The sequence below is a fragment of the Astyanax mexicanus genome, chromosome 11, assembly GCF_023375975.1.
Source record: "Astyanax mexicanus isolate ESR-SI-001 chromosome 11, AstMex3_surface, whole genome shotgun sequence".
Classification (NCBI taxonomy): Eukaryota; Metazoa; Chordata; class Actinopteri; order Characiformes; family Acestrorhamphidae; genus Astyanax; species Astyanax mexicanus.
Window position 1 is genome coordinate 14,876,443 of NC_064418.1, and position 16,891 is coordinate 14,893,333.

A 16,891-nucleotide genomic window follows, 5' to 3' on the forward strand; every position below is an offset into this window, starting at 1 on the left:
ATTCTTTTGTGAATCTGGCCATTAAATTGTCATGTGTGCATTAAATTCATCAAATGGCACTGTGGAAATTACTGTAAAACACAAAAACCCAAAATACTTATAATACAATCTGTACAATGTCGTTGCATCAGAGTCTCTACCAGTGTTATTATGTCACACCAGCGCCTTAAACTGTGCCCTGTCTCCACAAAAGTTTCTTAAAATCCACAGGTTTTGGATAGGAGTTTTGCTGTTCGTGTTGGATCACCTGTAGAAATATTCATATTTGTCAAATTCACAAATTCCGGAATGATGTACAGCTAAAACATATCATCGTCTGGTTTCACACGCTAAGATAGCTGTGATTTTTCAAAAGCTCATCCCTAATATGGGCTTCATGATGATAACTGTAGAATGACATCGCAATTTCAGAAGTCATGAATCCTCTGATTTGGAAATACTAGACACTGAACACACTGTGACAAGTATAATCTGTATGTATTAGCCCTTGAAAACATTTTTGTTGGGTAATCTCATACCCAGTCACTTCTGACAACTGACAAAACGAGAGTAGACACTGACCATCCGAATCCTGCGCCATCACTGGTTTAAAAAGCAAACAGCTGTGTTCACAGCAGCTGTCATCGTTCTAGTTCGCACTGTGTCATCTCCACTTGGATGTGACGAACATGGCAATGAACACTGAAAGGAGGGGGGGGGGGGGTTGTGGCTGGGACTCTGCATTGTGAATGAGACACAGGCGAGAAATCCTGAATCCTCCAGCTACGATCCTGAATAGAAATTTGTGATGTATGTGTATATGAAGAGTAGAAAGTCATTATTCACACAGTCGTGCAAAGTGGTTTCTTCTAGCCAGCCTTAAGAGAGCTAGGAGATGATGTGCTGGAAGTGCGCATGGGGGGAAATGATGCGTTTTGCAACACAGACACCTCGAAATGGGTAGAAACGGTGTGAGAATTGTCAGAATTCTCTCAGGTGAAGGCGGAGAATCAAATGAAAGGAGATGGCATCCAGAGGGCAGCCTACGCAGCTGTCAGTCACCATTCATCTTCTCCTTCGCTCTGCTGGCTCCCGCGGTCTTGCGTTCCCTCAGGCTTGAGCGGACACCAGTGGGCCATGGTTAATGAGCAACACAGTAGTCTTACAAAATTATGATGGATGCTTATTCACCGTTAATTGGGTATTGAGCATCTCTAAGTCCCCGAGTGCCTGGAACTGGCACCGAGCCACGTGCAGACGCTCCCGACAATTGCACCGCTTGGCGAAATTTGCCACAGGAGCGCACATAAGCCGACAAAGAAAAAGGGTTAGGAAATGTGTGTGCACTGCAGAAAAGAAAGGGCAGGCAGGTAGCGCCTCATTGTGTGCAGCCGAGGATCTGCAGAGAAAAAATAAAAACGCTTCGGAGCGGGGACCGGAGGGGGGGGCAGCAGTGCCAGATGGCCGTAAAGCCACTTGCTGTGCTTTCCCTCCCCGCCCCCCAGGGCGACACAGGGGAAGTTTGAGGATAAGCTCAGATTGCCAGCCGCACGGCTGCTCGCGCAGGCCTCCTCACTTTCGCTGCCCGCTTTTCTCTCAAAGCACCTCTTCAAGGGAGCGGGGAGGGGAAAGGCAATTTGTGGAACGAAATGAAAAGAAAGGAGAACAGGGGGGACGAAGCAGCTCCAGAACGGACGGCGCTGGGAAAATGTCACCGCGTCAAAAGAGAGAAACGCCGTCCGCCGAAGTAGCTGTCAAATAACGGCGAGGGGAAAGATAAATACAGAGAAATAAAGATGCACTACGGTAACCTTCAAGAACGTAACCTTCACAAAGTGGAGTGGGTCGAGGTGTATCCATTTCGGCTGCTTCTCATAACACAATTACCTGACAATTGATTGGTTGTGCATGGCTGGCAACCGGCCTCCCCCGGGCCCCGTGTGCCTGGGCTGTATCGGAACAATCGTTTTACTGATTTGTTTTTCTGACCTCTCTCCTTCAGAAGATACGTTCCATACAAAGGCTCAAGGCGCAACCCTTTCTTTTTTTTGAGGGATAGTGATAATTATGATGGTCAATATTGCTATCGACTACTAGCGAGCGCGCTAAGGAACACTGTGTTTTGTACCAGAAAATTAAAAAGATTGAGTGCATGCCTTCACTTGACAATAATCCAATATGATGTGTTAATTATCAGAAAACAACATGGCCTTACCACCATTCATCACGACTCCATAGGTGTGAACAAATATAAATAACATTGCAGTTTACATAGTTTAAAAGAAGAAAAAAAAACGTGTACATATGTTATGTGGTGTGCAGCACAAACAACTGCACTGGGACAACAGACAACTGGTCCTCAATACAAGATATTGGTTTGGACAATAACAGACTAGCCAAGACTTGTGGCATATTGTATCAAATTGATATTAGATAGAATGTAGATATTAGCATCAAATTGTGAATCAAAGGAAATAAAATGGAATATATTAAATAAAGCTAGCACAAAACAGCTACAAACTGACAATATGCGATGTCATGCTTTTTTAGTGGTGTACCACTTACCTCTATATCAGTAAATAAAAAAAGTGCTATCATGTTATCGCTATGCAAATTCTCTACCAGTTAATGTGTCATTCAGTAAACCCTGTAAATATGTTTATTCCTGTAGGTGTGGTTCACTAAAATGCTGTAATGCTTAATGCTGTTAAGTGTAGGTTTCTTGCAAACTCTTCAATTTACCTGTGGTTCAGACCTGTCATCGCAGCAGTTCTCATCCCCATCAGGCTCGATTTGCTCCCGGCTCTCAGACTTGCTGAGGTTGTTGCTCCCTGGCGTTGAGTGGCTTTCCTCGACCTCCAGACCCCTCATGGTTTCGCTCGTCTCCTTTACATTGACAGTATCAGACATCCTCATTAGTGAAGGCTACTTGGAGCGTCTACCAGGAGATTGGGACCTGGGAGAAGACGGAGATAGAATTTTTCACAGGACGGCTGACATACTGATCAACAAATGCATGCAAACGGGTCAACCTAAAGAGGTCTTTTGCGTGATCACTACTCAATGTCTCATTATGGAACATTAGAGAATGTGGAGACATTTTCTCTTTTTACAGAAATGCATGACAAATTCCTAAAACGCATATTAAAAGGTATCAGCTTAGATTAGTTTTGATTTCATTAATAATATTTAAATTCACATTTCTATTACTCTAGAAGAGCAGTACATTTATACAATTATATCTTCAGTTAATTTATTTTCCTGCATTTAAAACTTTGTAAAAATGTGTGTGTTGCAAACCTATATGCATACAAGAATACACAAAGTGCACATAGTATAGTATACTATAGTATAATACTACAGTGATGGACATTTATCCATTCCCTCATTAAACTACCCTAATATCAGGGAGACAAAAAATAATAATCAAAACCAGCTAATTAGTTAACTGCCAATCTAAGAGTTCCATTAACACGTTAGAACTGTGAGATTTCAGGCATGTGACACTCCAAATCCCACTGAGTGTCTTGGAGCGTTGACAGATCATCCAGATGGTCCAGGAAGCTATGAATGCATTCTGTCTTTCATCAGGCTTTTAAAGCTCCGTCTTTCATTTCAAAACTTCTTTTACTCCTGACTGTCTGTGCTATCCACACGAGACTCTTAATCTTGGCTTTCTTCAGACGACTCTATGCCTACGATGCACACTTCAGACAAGTGTTTGCTTTTCTTTTTACCCAATGTTCTGCTGTGTGCTGGGCCTGTGGTGGTGGTGTTGCTGCCGCCCCGGCGAGAAGGGGGAACCTCGCGTCCCTTTCAGTGGCGCTGTGGACCAGGTCGTCGCTTGTGTTGAGCGTGCTGGAAGCCCTGAGATAGAGGCCCATGTCCCTGTCACCAGCACTGGCTCCAGAGAAGAACAGCGCTGGTCGCCGACAAGGCGCTCATACCCTTCAGGAACCTGCGGACGACATTGCAACAAAAAAAAAAAAACCTGGTCAGTGCTGAGTGCTGATGCCAAACCCGGCTGTGTTACACGCATACATAAAAGGACGTTCTCTGAAGATCTCATTTTGATTGCTGCTTTTTTCCTGTCCGGTTAAACCAGCACCGGCATCTTTTGCCGAGTTTGCAGCCGAGTTTATGAGCAACAAGGGGCTAATTACACAGACAGCCCTGCCAAGCGGTGCCTTAGCAGCACAAATTCTATGGAAGCGATGTTTAATGGCGTATCACAGAAACGACAACATCCTCGCCAATTACTGAGACTATGATGACCACCTCCTGTGAGTGCAATCAACTGGAGAGCCGGCGCAAAGAGACAAAGAAGCGATCTCGTCTGCGAGCCTGTGAGGCCAGCAGAGAGGCAATGATGTGATGTGCACGTTCCAATCCCCATTCCTTCATTCCATCATCCGCAGAGCTGCAGTCCTGCTTGCTTAAGTGGGTCCAAATCCTCTCTGGAGGTGCCAAAGAGGCTATGAGATAAATATCAGCATCTAGTGAGGGAGCAGTAGAGTGTGTCAATAGAGCAACAAATGACGACAGTATAGATCAGCTGATCTGTCAACATGGCGTCGGGTTTCAAAACAAGGTGGCCGGCAGATTTGCCACCTCTTTTTTGTTTCTGCTGAGGCCAGAGATCAAAGGGACGTGTTTGCAATTGAAGGGCACAGCTAAGCAAACACTTGGCCAGACTGAGCGCTGACAATGTAGCGCATTTATCACGCTAATGTAGCTGAGGCGGCCGCTGCTGCATTATTTAAGCAGCTGATGGCCCTGCCTGATTGGGATTCATGAGATCTGGAGCCTGAGGCTGAGTGAGTGCGTGAGTGTGTGCTAGCAAGAGAGTGTGTGCTAGCGCAAAGTGTGTGTGTGTCGCTGTGTTTTGGGGGAGGGGGTACTGTCATTGGAGGGGACAGGTGCAAAAGAGGCACGGCTGGCCACCCACCCACATGCACCAGCGTACACACACACACACACACAAGCCTCTATGCTACCCCTCTGAGAATCATGTGGTGCAAGGTAGCTGTCAAACCCTCTGTTCTGCAGAGCTCTTACGCTTGCTTGCTCGCTCACTCACTCTCTCTTTCTCTCTCTCTCACTTCGAGGCCGCCATGCCGTCTGGGTACCAAGTGTGGGAGTGACAACTTGCTCAGCCCTCCGCATGCTTCAAAAACGAATTTCGCGCAACTCCAGCATGGCGGGTCAGGGGGAAAGCAGCCGCTGTCGGCCACCCGACAAGTCACTCTGCATATTTTTGCTCCCCGGCTTGCTAAATGCACCACTCGAAGGCAATTTGGAGCCGTATACAGGAAAGACAAGGGCTGTTCTGGCATTTGAGAGCACAGGAGGTTTGCCGTTTCTCGCTCTCAACTTCTTACCACTCCTACCACTCTATACACTCCTGTGTGGCAGGCGACGTGCTCAGAAATGGCAAAATTACCCATTGCCAGCCTGACCTCTCTGTCCCAAAACACCCCCGCACTGGACTCGCTAGCATCTAAAGCGGTGAAAGAGAAATAGAGAGAGAGTGGGCAACTGCAAGGGCAGATTGGGCCAAGGGCTTGTCTTAAGGACTACCATACGACACGGTTACAGCACCACCGCTTGAGCCATGGTAGTGGAAAAAAGTCCTGGGCAAAGTGAACCATCGTTGGGTGGTCCACCCAAAACTCAAAATTCAACACTATTATAAAAGAAAAATTTATGAAAAAATGCAAAAATAAACCATGGTTACATTACATAGCTAGCGTAATTCAGCCCAAAAAAAAATAATAAAAATACTGCACATGCCATAAAAAAGGTGTGGTTCATCAAGCACCAAGTCAATGTCAGACATCCACAGCACAACAAAGATTCAACAACTGAATGCGAGCAGAGAGAACAAAGTGTTAATAATGACTAAACAAATAAAGATAAAAATGTAACTTGTCAATTCTTTTGCAATTTATCGAAACTAACAGAGCATCCAGACTCCTTTCTTTCTTTCTTTCTTTCTTTCTTTCTCAAGGGGCTTCTCATCTCTTTCCAAGAAAAGGAGCCGTTTTTGGGGTCTGCAAAGCAGCTGCAGAGCGGTGTCCACATTTAGAGCTAATTGGCCGGTGTGTGCCAGCCAAAAACAAGACAGCAGCGGCTTTTGAAACAGACTTGTAGCCATTTAGTGTGTCGCAGCTAACAGCACTGGGAAGTGCTGACGAGAGAAATTGCGGGGGGAAAAAGAAATTGTCAAGAAGGGATGAAAAGAATAAAAAAAGGAAAAGAAAGCAGTTTTGAATGTTTGAGAGAGTGGTATAATTTGATTGACCTAAATGATTGACTCCTGCGTGTGAAATACAGACGAACAGACTGACTGACTGACTTGCATTAAGATGGTTAGTGTGTACAGACGACAATATATACCTACATGTTGTTTTAACAGCCTAGAAGAATTCTCATAAGATACATGAGATTGAGCGAATGGCACTGGTGTGGTATGACTGCGCTGTACGGCACGTGTATTGATTTTGTCACACAGATGAATTTGCACGGCTCGTCGCTTGTAAAACGAGATGAGTGTCTAACTGCGTTCATTATACAGCAGCGTTACTGCTGCCGTCACTCTAATGTGAAGAACAAATGAAGGAAATGGACTGGCAGGTTGAGTGCAGATTCAGCCACTGAAATTTGTATCTTATTTTTCTAAGAAAAAAAAATATATATATATATTTTTCAGCATTTTAAAAGATAAATGACTATTTATGCTCAATTTTATCTGGAAAAACCTTGCTAAGCACTGACTGTACGCACCATCACATTAGTGATGGTGAACTCTACTGAGTATTTTAGCACTTGCTGTTCTTTCGCAGACACGCGTGCTCATAAAGACAGCAGCGGCGGTGGCAGTGGTGGCGGCAGCATCAACGGCCTTATTAATGTAATCCCCGTCAGGGCTGTGGGACTATTATTATTTCACAGCTAATTATAATGGGATGATTGGCAGTGACAACTATTGGAGCGGAATACCAATTGAGGGTGGAATACAGGTGCAAAAAAAGTGTCTACAGCGTCTGTATAGGGGGAAATTATGGAATTGAGGCTGTTTTTAGGAAAGTTTTTTTCTAACACTTAGGAGGTAACCTAAAATACCACCCCCCCCCCCACACACACACACACAATTAATCTACATACATTAAATCTGATAAATTTAAGAAGTATTACACCAATTTTACAAATCAGTTTAAATTAGTACTGGTTTGGAAATTGGTTCAGAAACCAAGATCAGGCATGTGATTTTAGATTCAATAAAATGTAGGACTTTTTGACCCCCAAGAAGAGGGTTGTTGAAATTGTTCACTGGGTAAGCACTATACCCCCTACTGCTCGGGTGAAATAGAGAGGAAATCATCGCTTGGACGCCGTTCTGAAGAAGCTTCTCACTGCTGCTGCTGTCTGTGAGCACCACCACCATCTGTTCCCTAATTTACTAAAGGGAGCCACACAAAAATGGTTGTTTGTACATTTGGTATGAGCTAGAATAAAAATGTTATCATTGTTTTATTACACCAAATAGAGCAAATCACCAATAAATAGCATGTTACATAATATAAAACCACCAGGGTCTCGTTTTGTTAAAACAGTTTAAACTGAACATCACACATTAAGACTTCCAGGACTATAAGTATTAAAGTCCTGCCCCTTGACAATAAACTGTAGCAGAAGATGTAATAGGACCAATTACCAGAATACATAAATAGGCAATTGAATTAAAGAGGGATTATGCACAATGCACCAAATGACATTTAAATTACATAAAAGCACAACTGCTGACAGAGACAAAACAGAGAGATGAAACACGATTAGGGACATCGGCACCCGTTACTTCAGAAAGCGATTCTGAGCAAACTGCAGGAGGATGTCCTGACCTCACCTGTGGGGACGGAAATCAGAGATCTTTCTTCTACACCCTATTAAACACAAAATTACTACGCTAAAAACACAAATAACTGTTCAGCAAACTCAGGCTGCATTCAAAAAATGTTACAGTTCCTGACAGACAAAAGACACATTTAAAAAATAAAAAAAATAACCAACATTCAATGTTGTACCAACATTCATGCCCACCTCTGTCCTACAAATGCATAGAGATTTTAGAGACCAGCGCAGTGGCTTCATGAAGGCGCAAGAGCCTTTCACAGAATATCAAAAGACTCCCCACGGTGGAAGAGAAAATGGACCACCTTTACCACACTCTTTGAAACTGTGAGCTGAGTGAGAAAATGAGCCCTTTGAAAAGGAAGACCGTGAAGTCTAAAAGACAACAAACTGCAAGAGGTCTAAAAGGGCAGAAAAATAGGACCATGTTTGAATTCCAAGACAAGCATGCAAAAGGACAGGAATTCATCACATGTTGTTCATCATAATCATCATCCCTTTTGAACATCTTTAACAACTCAAGAAATAAACGAGAAAAAAAAAAAACGCTGACCATCCCAACCTGTACGAATTGTTTAAAGCATACTCTTTAGTAGATGAAAAAACTAAGAGAAACAGAACAATGGATCGTCACACTCTTTTCTCACTCTGTCCAGCGTTACCTGTGTGCAGCGTTCGACCACACACTCACCTGCCACATCGTAGCCTCCATTATTTCCATTGGTCAGAGGTTTAGTTTCCATAGTATCAGCAGCTGCATTGGCTGAGGTCGTTGCTGCGTTGAGCAATTCTCCCAAAAGCAGCCCCCCTACCCTTGCGTTCTCTCTCTTGTACTTTCTCTCCCTCTCTCTCTTTCTTTCTCTCTCTCTCGCGCTCTCTCTCTATCTGCGGCGCTAGCTCCGTCTGTGCCTAAGTGCCAGAGACCATGGCTGAGACTCTCGCCTCCGGAGCCTCGGAGACAGCGGCAAATCAACGGCTGGGCTGCGTGATGTCAGCGGCGTTCTCAGCCAGTCAGAGCACGCTGCTCGGCTCGCACCACGTCACTGGCTAAATTGAGCTCTTCATTAGCGAAACAGCCCCAGCCCTGGGGCGTCAGGAAGAGCGGTGGGTGGTTTACCTACCCCCTCCACACCCTCCTCAAAACCAACCCTATTCTGACTTGGGGTGTGCATTAGAGTGAGAAAGTGTGTGTGCGCTTTGGGAGGGAAAGTACAAGCCAGTTGAGTTGGTGGGGGTGATCACAAAGCCCCCTTACACAGAGGTCGGGGGGTGGCGGTGGTGATAGTAGTGGTGGTGGTTGTAATAGTGGTGGTGGTGTTGGTTATAGTGGAGTGGTGGTGGAGGTGGGGGAGGACGACTTATGTGAATCTTCATCTCCAGACACCAAAGACAGAAAGAGAGTGGCGCACTCTTGAGCTTTGCTTCCAATTCACTTCAAATCAATTAATTCGGAAAATTCTTTTAATCTGAACATTGATCGCCTAAAACGCCTTTTATGTCTAAATTGTCTTTTCTCTGCTGCAGGTCCCTTTGTGATGAAAATGGAGTTGACGCTGGAGAGGGACAGAGTTGCCGCTCAAAACATGAAACAAAAGCCACGATTTCAAAGGGAAAAAATTAAATGGAAAGGAAACAACAAGGGCGCTGGGAACATCACAGAGTCTGCATACGTTTGTCTGAGCATTACAACCGTTACAAAATGCGATGAACCAAACCAAAACATTAGAGTTTAGTTTTGCTAAGCTAACAAAATAATAATAAGAAAAACAATTCTAATAGACAAGATGCTTTAAAAAAAACATCAGCAACACTGCGCAGGAGTCCTGACGCAAGTGGCTCCCCCTGACTGTACCCCAGGCTTCACACGGATGATCCAAAGCATGAGACTTGCACCTCTTTCGTCAACGCTCTTTCGCTTCGCTTATGCTTACGTTATTCCTATTCCGTCAGTGAACTACCACAACAACTCTCCAGGAGGAAGAGGTTGGAGCCTTCCCCCACCTCTTCCTCCTTTGATCGCCACAGAGCGGCCTGTGTTCCGACGCGGGAGGTCAGCAGGGCAAGCGCATCAGCCATTCCTAAGACAATTACGGGAGCCGCGCCAGCAAATGAAGGCACCTCCACAGATGACATCCGTTTGCAATAAAACGCCTCGGAGATTTGACGTGGAGGCACGGGGAGAGCGGCGCGTTCATTAAATTTGTTTACATTATTCTGAGACGGCGCACAAAATCGAGGATGCGCAGAGATCACGTCTGGCAATAACACAGCCGTGGATTTTCCGGTAATAAGGAGATGATGAGAAAGTTCTGAGACTCACTTGAATGGCTGGAAAGAAGAGAAGAGAGTGGGGAGGGAGGCTTGGGTAGGGATGTGTTGTATTTGCTCTCCCTCCCATCCGCCAAATCTTTCTATGCCATTTTATTGCTGAATTAGTGCAGGCAGGCTTGAGCCTTAGATTAAATCCCACCTCTGATAATTACTGCAAATGTCTGAAAAGCTAAAAAACGCAAGCGCTGCACGGTCTTAATAATGCAACTGTTCTGAATGCGCTAGAAGAAGCCACATTGACAACCTGCAGTCCTACGCTCCTGCCTTGGGACATGTATAACTAATGCAACTGGGCCAGAACCCACGTTCCTTCATAACTAATTGTTCAAAAAGTATCTGCAGCAGTCAAACTGGCACTGGCTGTTGCTGAAAGCCCCTTAGAGGTTTGTTACTCGAGGGCGGATGGTGCGAGCAGATTGACAGGCAGAAGTGTGAACACGGCAAGTGTGGGGCACGAGGTGTCGATGGATCAGGGCACACAGGCCGACAACTGCGGCACGACCTTGCTGAGAAAATCAGATGAAAAAAAATAGATACAAAAATGAGCGCAACACACTAGACTGTTTATATGATGCTCCATTTGTCAGCATGTCATCACGATTGCAGAAAGTGTCTTGCAAGTACCTTTTTAGCACCTTCAGAGTCGTTAAAAAGACACCAACTAGCTTTTACCCAACAGCCCAGGTGACTGACTGCAGTATTCAAACTCATCTGACGTAATCTATTTAAAGACAACTGGTAGAAGCCAACAAAAGAAAGCACATGGTCATTTTATTATCAGTCCTTCACCTTGACTTGACTCAACTCAACACTTAGCTGTACGAGTACCAAACAACTCAAAAGCCCCACTGCCAGTCTACCGAAAACCAGAACAGGAAACTCAAAGGAACACAGCTTCCCATTAATTGCCCTTGCCTGCTTCCCAAAGGAAAATGATCCTCTCAGCTATTCAATTAGAAAGAACATATGTCAACGTTGGCCCTCCATGCACTAAATTATAATACCGTATTGATCATAAATCAGGGGAGGTGTCATCGAACAGATAATTATGGATGCCCCAGTTCGAGAAGGCCAATGTACTGTGTATCTCTACGTCAACATAATAAATGACAAGATGCTGCATCCTCTATGAGGCAGCGGTTAATCAAGAAGAAGGAGAACAGCTGGTGAAGACAACACAGCCGCACATGGGACCGCACGGTCCACCATGTTTATACACGGTGTAATGGATCAATGAATAAATCACAGCTTTATTGGGCTGGCAAACCACAAGACGAAAGGAAGGGAGGAGCACAGGTACAGACAGTGGACTGAAAACTAAGTGGGACATAAGCACTTTGGAAAACAGCTTTATTAGCTTGCTGAAAGTTAATTTGGTTGGCATATATGTAGAGCTGTAATATAAATGTAGGGCTTACTTATATAAATTATAGTTTTAGTGTTACTGTGATCGGAGTTATGATAAATATATCATGAGAGATATGATAACATCGTAAATAACAGCAAACCCAAATGCATAACCCATTTGCAGCAACAGAGGGAGCTTCTCATGCTGCAGATTTTGATTATGTGGCATAACAAGGCTGGAGGCAGAGCGAGGCAAAGTAAAGTAAAATGGGGTACATATCCAACAGCAGTATCACACCACACTTTTTTGTTTATATCTTTACCCTAAGATATAGGTTATTACATGCAATAAGCCTACGTTGTCTTAAACTATGCAAACATCACTTAAGACAAAGCTTCACAAAGGCCTCACTGCCATTCTCTACAGTGTGTAAATTTGCATCAAAAATGCAAAAATGTAATTTTTTAAATCCTGCTCCCACTACAATCCATGCTGATCCCACCAAAAATCTTTATCAATCGCAGTCCTCCATTTCTGAAGCACAATAACACAGTTGTGTCACCAATATTAGAATGAGGTTATTATTTTCTTACTCAGCATGTTTTTCTCTGTGTGAATTAAATATGGTGATCATTGTGGTGACTTAGTGACTCAATTTACTTCGTGATTTTTTCCACACACACACACTTCGTAGTGTTTTTTTTTTTTTTGGCAATTGGCAATCTGTGGGATCAAGTATGAGCTGGTTGTTAAGGTGTTTCAAGATCTATTATAGTTTTAGAATAATGTACAGTATGGGGAAACAGGAGTGGTTCATTACAACACGATCTATACAATCATGTGAATCGATCAACTTATAAGTTTGTATAATATTTATCATAAATATAGTCACAAATATGTGACTAAAGGCATTCTGGCGACTGTAATTGAATCTGGACCTCAAAAAGTTAAACCCTACGCCTGTCACAATAATTATATTATGGACTTATCGCACCTTGTGTTCTCTGCTTAATTACTCAGGAATGCCTTCAAGCATCGGCATAAACTATATATGGTTAGAAAGGGCGGAACTTACTCTGTCTAAAAATCCGCAATGAAACCTATTGGGAAAACACCAAAAAAACTTAGATCTCCTTCAAATTTCCTTATTTTATTCTACCCTTATAACTATTTATTTGCTTAATATTGACATTCACTTTCGGGTCCCTGAGTAAATTGCATTAAGTCATCATTGCCACTTAAGTGTTAAAAAAGGGACTTTCCCCACAACACAAAATATGTACAAAATAAGCAGCTGAAACTAAATATCTAGTATAGTAAATCAGGTTTGTTATTAGTTGGAATATTGGCTATATTGGCCCTGGTCAAAATACTCAAAAGCATAGGCTGCTCTGAGGCAACAGGTAACTTTTTTTATATTTATTTTTTTTATTTTTTTTTTTAGCAGCCATATGTCTTCTGGAGTAGAAGATCTTGTGCCACGTGGCTGTCTGATATAAGTACTGTGTTATAAGACCTGAAAAAGGAACACACCATATCAGGCTAGGATTCTATGGGTTAATTAGGCTAATTGTGCTCTCTCGGGGCTCTGGTAGCTGATGGCAAGCTGGGTTGAACTAATTCTAATCTGACTAAATGGTTCAGTGCTACTGACTAGGGTATCTTAAAAAAAATAATAAAAAAATAAGCGTAAAATATAAGCATCAGATGATACATGTAGACTCAAGATTTTCTCTTCACAACTGAAGTTATCGGAAGTAATCTATAGCCTGTTGTGATCAGATCTTCCCCATAAGCTCTTTGGAGACGAGCGTGTAGAGATGGTTCATGTTGTCAAGCTGTTAAAAGCTGAGCGCATGACGATTTTGAGCTGTTTGTCATCTGTGGCACGCTTCAATTAACATATTCACATGTTTGCTGTTAAGTTTACTGTAACAGGCTGTGTCACACACACGTGCCTACAAACTAACGACTGCCTGTCTGAGCTGCTGCTGCTTAAATTGCTAGTGATTAAAAGTGGAGAAAGTTCTTTGATTCTCAGTGCTCTGATCAGCACCACAGACTGAACAGCACCAAAATGCAGTTAACTGAAGCAAACCTGAGTTACTAACCAGTATTAGTAAAATCTTTTAAGACACATTTGAATGTGAACTTGGAGATATTTTTAATTATTGATTCTTGAAGGGGTCTTTAGTACAAAACTAATCGTGTTTTTTTAACATCATAGTGCTTCCAATGGTGTAGCTTGACCAGTATCCTGAGTATCTTAACCAGTAGTATAGACAACAGCAGATGACATGTCTCTCCAAACCATCACTGACTGTGCAAACTTCACACCAGTCTTCAAGCAGCTTGGACTGTGTGTCTCTCCACTCTTCCTCCAGACTCTGCTCCCTTGGTTTTCAAATGAAATGTAAAATTTACTGATGATCAGTGATGGTTTGGAGAGTCAGATCATCTGCTGGTGTTGATCCACTGTGTTAAATCAAGTCTAAAGTCAGTGCAGTTTTGTTTTCCCAGAAAATCCTAAAGCACTTTATGCTTCCATCTGCTGACAACTTTTATGGAGATGCGGATATCATTTTCCAGCAGGACTTGGCACACTGCCAAAAATACCAATTGGTCTTTTATAATATTCTAATTTTCTGAGACACTGATTTTGGATTTTCATTGTCTGTAAGCCATAATCATCAACAATAAAATAAACACTTTAACTTCCATGGGACATGGAAAAAATCAGAGGGCAGGATAACTAGTTCCTGTCTCATGACTTGCTGCTTGTCAGTGCAGTTTAATTTAATACTGTTTCTTGAAAAAGTCTTCAGTTTTTCATGCTGCTTTGGGCTGCACATTTTCCCAATGCTAAGCAAAGTAGCATCTTAGCAGTTTGGAGATGGAGAAAGTAAAATTTACTAGCATTAAGTAGAAAACAGTTTTCAGCCTTTTCCCATTGAAACTGTTCTGCAACCACCTCCAACCTGACAAAACAGCACTAATCTCTAATCTATGTTATGCACTGTATCACTGGTATTAACAAGTTCAGTTATTAGAATTGGTCTCGGGCAAATTAAGATCTGTGGATCCCATGTCCCGGTACACAGACAGTATACTACACATCCCCAAGCTGTTCAAAGGCCAGGCTGTTCTGCAAGCGTATCCAACAAAACTATGATCAATGTTGATATTTCAATGACATTCAAATTTAGTAAATGAGCAAACTGCACTTCTAATGAGGAGATCCTCAAATCCCAACCTGAGACGGTCACCTCCACTCTGAAAGAGTCAGGAACAAGAACAAGTTGACCACAAGCCCTCATCTCCGGCACGGCACAGCTCGACTCAAAGACCAGGTCTCAAAAAGAATAAATTATAAAAATCTACCATTCTCAAAGCTGAAAAAGCAGAACATGGCAAAAAAAAAAAGACTGTTCCTCCAGTGCTAAGGGTGGTTGTGGAGAGTTGGGGGTAGGTTGTGTGTAGAAGCAGGGGGGGGGGGGGGGGGGATTAAGAACCCACATCTCACCTCATAAAACTGCCATGACCTGTTAACCCACCACTAAGAAAAAGGACTTACAGTTTTTCAATATTAATCAGCTGCTAACCCCCTTGAGAGATGCGACCATCCGATTCCAGGCGTTAGGACTAATCCCCGCCCCTGAATTTGCAAGCATCAAGTTCCTTGCCTTCCACCCGTGGATAGTTCCCAATGATCGAGGCATGGGGAACAAGGAAAGGGGAACTAGGCAGAGGGAGCGGGGAACGGGAATTGAGGCAGAGGGAAAGAGATGGCTGAACTTATGAACGATAAGCACTAAGCAGCGTGGTGGCGTTCTCGATAGCAGCTTCGTTCTGAAAAATCATCAGTCACTTTCTCTGCTGAGCTTCAACAAAGGGAATCAAAGTGGCCCTGTCACTCACGTCTTTCCAGCACTAAAGCTGCAGATTGGAGGGGAGGAGGGGAAGGGGAGAAAAGAAAAAAAATCTGTCAAATAATTATAGCTTGTCCTGCGATTTCACAGTACAGTTGTCTTTTTCTTTAGCATGGAGAAGAAGAAGAGAGGGAGGGAGAGAGAAAAATGTCTGCACCCTGCATTCAGTCAGGAAACACCTGGCACAAAGCTTGGGAGACAACACTTCCAAGTGCTCGACCGATTCATTTACATAATAAAGAAAGCGTAATGCCAGTGCTTACTAATTAAGCCTCGCAATGCAATTTTTCTTCTTCGCGAATGGGAGGGGGGGGTGGTGGTGGTTGGGCAAAAAAGGGAAGTGGTGATGGGGGGTTGGTGTGGGGGGGACAGAACGGTGGAGGGTGTAAGTGACAAATGCGTTTATTTACATTTTCCCCTAAGGACGTCCCGATTCCTACACAGACACCGGGAAAAAAATCCTAATGAGGTCCCTTGGGGGAGAGAAAGAGAGGAGCCTTCTTCACTCTGCGGTGAGGAACGTGACAGAGCTCCTGTGGACACTGTTCCATCCTCATTAGGGCAGGGGAAGGATACTGCTCTGCAGAGCCAGCTCTGGTTCAGGATGTGTCACTGCGCGGCGACACCGTTACTCTTCATCGTGACACACTCCTGCGGTGGCAAAGGACAGGCGGGTGCGGGAGAAGGGGGAAACGAAATTGCTGGCAATACGACTGGTTAATGCATGCCTCACTGCCGCAGGTTCTCTCGGAATTTCGGCTCCACTACCTTCTGGACCGGCGGCGGTACCTCACTGTTACATTCAACACATAGACACTCTGAATAAGTGGCTTTGTCAAATGAAAACGACTGAAAATGACTACTCAAACAAGTCTGGTCGAGCACATGGAATGTACACATGCTTTGAGATGCAGTTTAACTCAACTCTTCTTCATTGGTTACATACGTAGCAACAACAGACATTTTTTTTGCACTCAATTCCCTGTTCCAGACATGCATCTAAATCAGATGAGTCAGTCAGATAATCAAAGAGAGGAGGGAGATGACAACCGTGCATGAGGACCAGCAGAAGAGCAATTAAACACCACAAAGAGACATTTTTTATTCCCCTCCTGTCCCAGAGAGCTGTGAACTCCCTGATTCCAGTGACAATCTATTACCTTGCAAAAGATCTGAAGAGGCCTGAACAGGCAGGCTTAATGATAATTACCTTGTTTTTGTTTCACAAAAATCACTGAGCATTAGTAACAAGAGATGCAATTACAGTGAGCGACAAAGTCGTCATTAGATACGAGGCAGTTAAGTGTCAGAATCAATAGTGAGCCATATATTTCCCACTTCCAGGGACACTGAAACTGGAATGTCCGTCGACCTAAAGAACAGTAAGGCCGCT

The 16,891-nt window shown here is 43.5% G+C and overlaps 1 protein-coding gene across 9 annotated transcripts in view; it reads right to left on the minus strand.

Moving 5' to 3' along the window:
- The window catches only part of LOC103033833 (R3H domain-containing protein 1), a 73,570-nt gene that overhangs the window by 41,776 nt on the left and 14,903 nt on the right, over positions 1-16,891 (minus strand). For 7 of the 9 annotated variants that reach the window (XM_022667919.2, XM_022667915.2, XM_022667918.2 and 4 more), the window contains exons 1-3: positions 8,582-8,844; positions 3,717-3,937; positions 2,722-2,935 (exon numbers count right to left, since the gene is read on the minus strand). In XM_022667919.2, coding sequence (XP_022523640.1) covers positions 2,722-2,895 — 174 coding nt within the window. In that variant the 5' untranslated portion in view covers positions 2,896-2,935; positions 3,717-3,937; positions 8,582-8,844. Of the gene's footprint in view, positions 1-2,721; positions 2,936-3,716; positions 3,938-8,581; positions 8,845-16,891 lie in introns of those variants that run through there. The other 2 variants (XM_007250596.4, XM_022667912.2) reach the window with 2 other exon arrangements.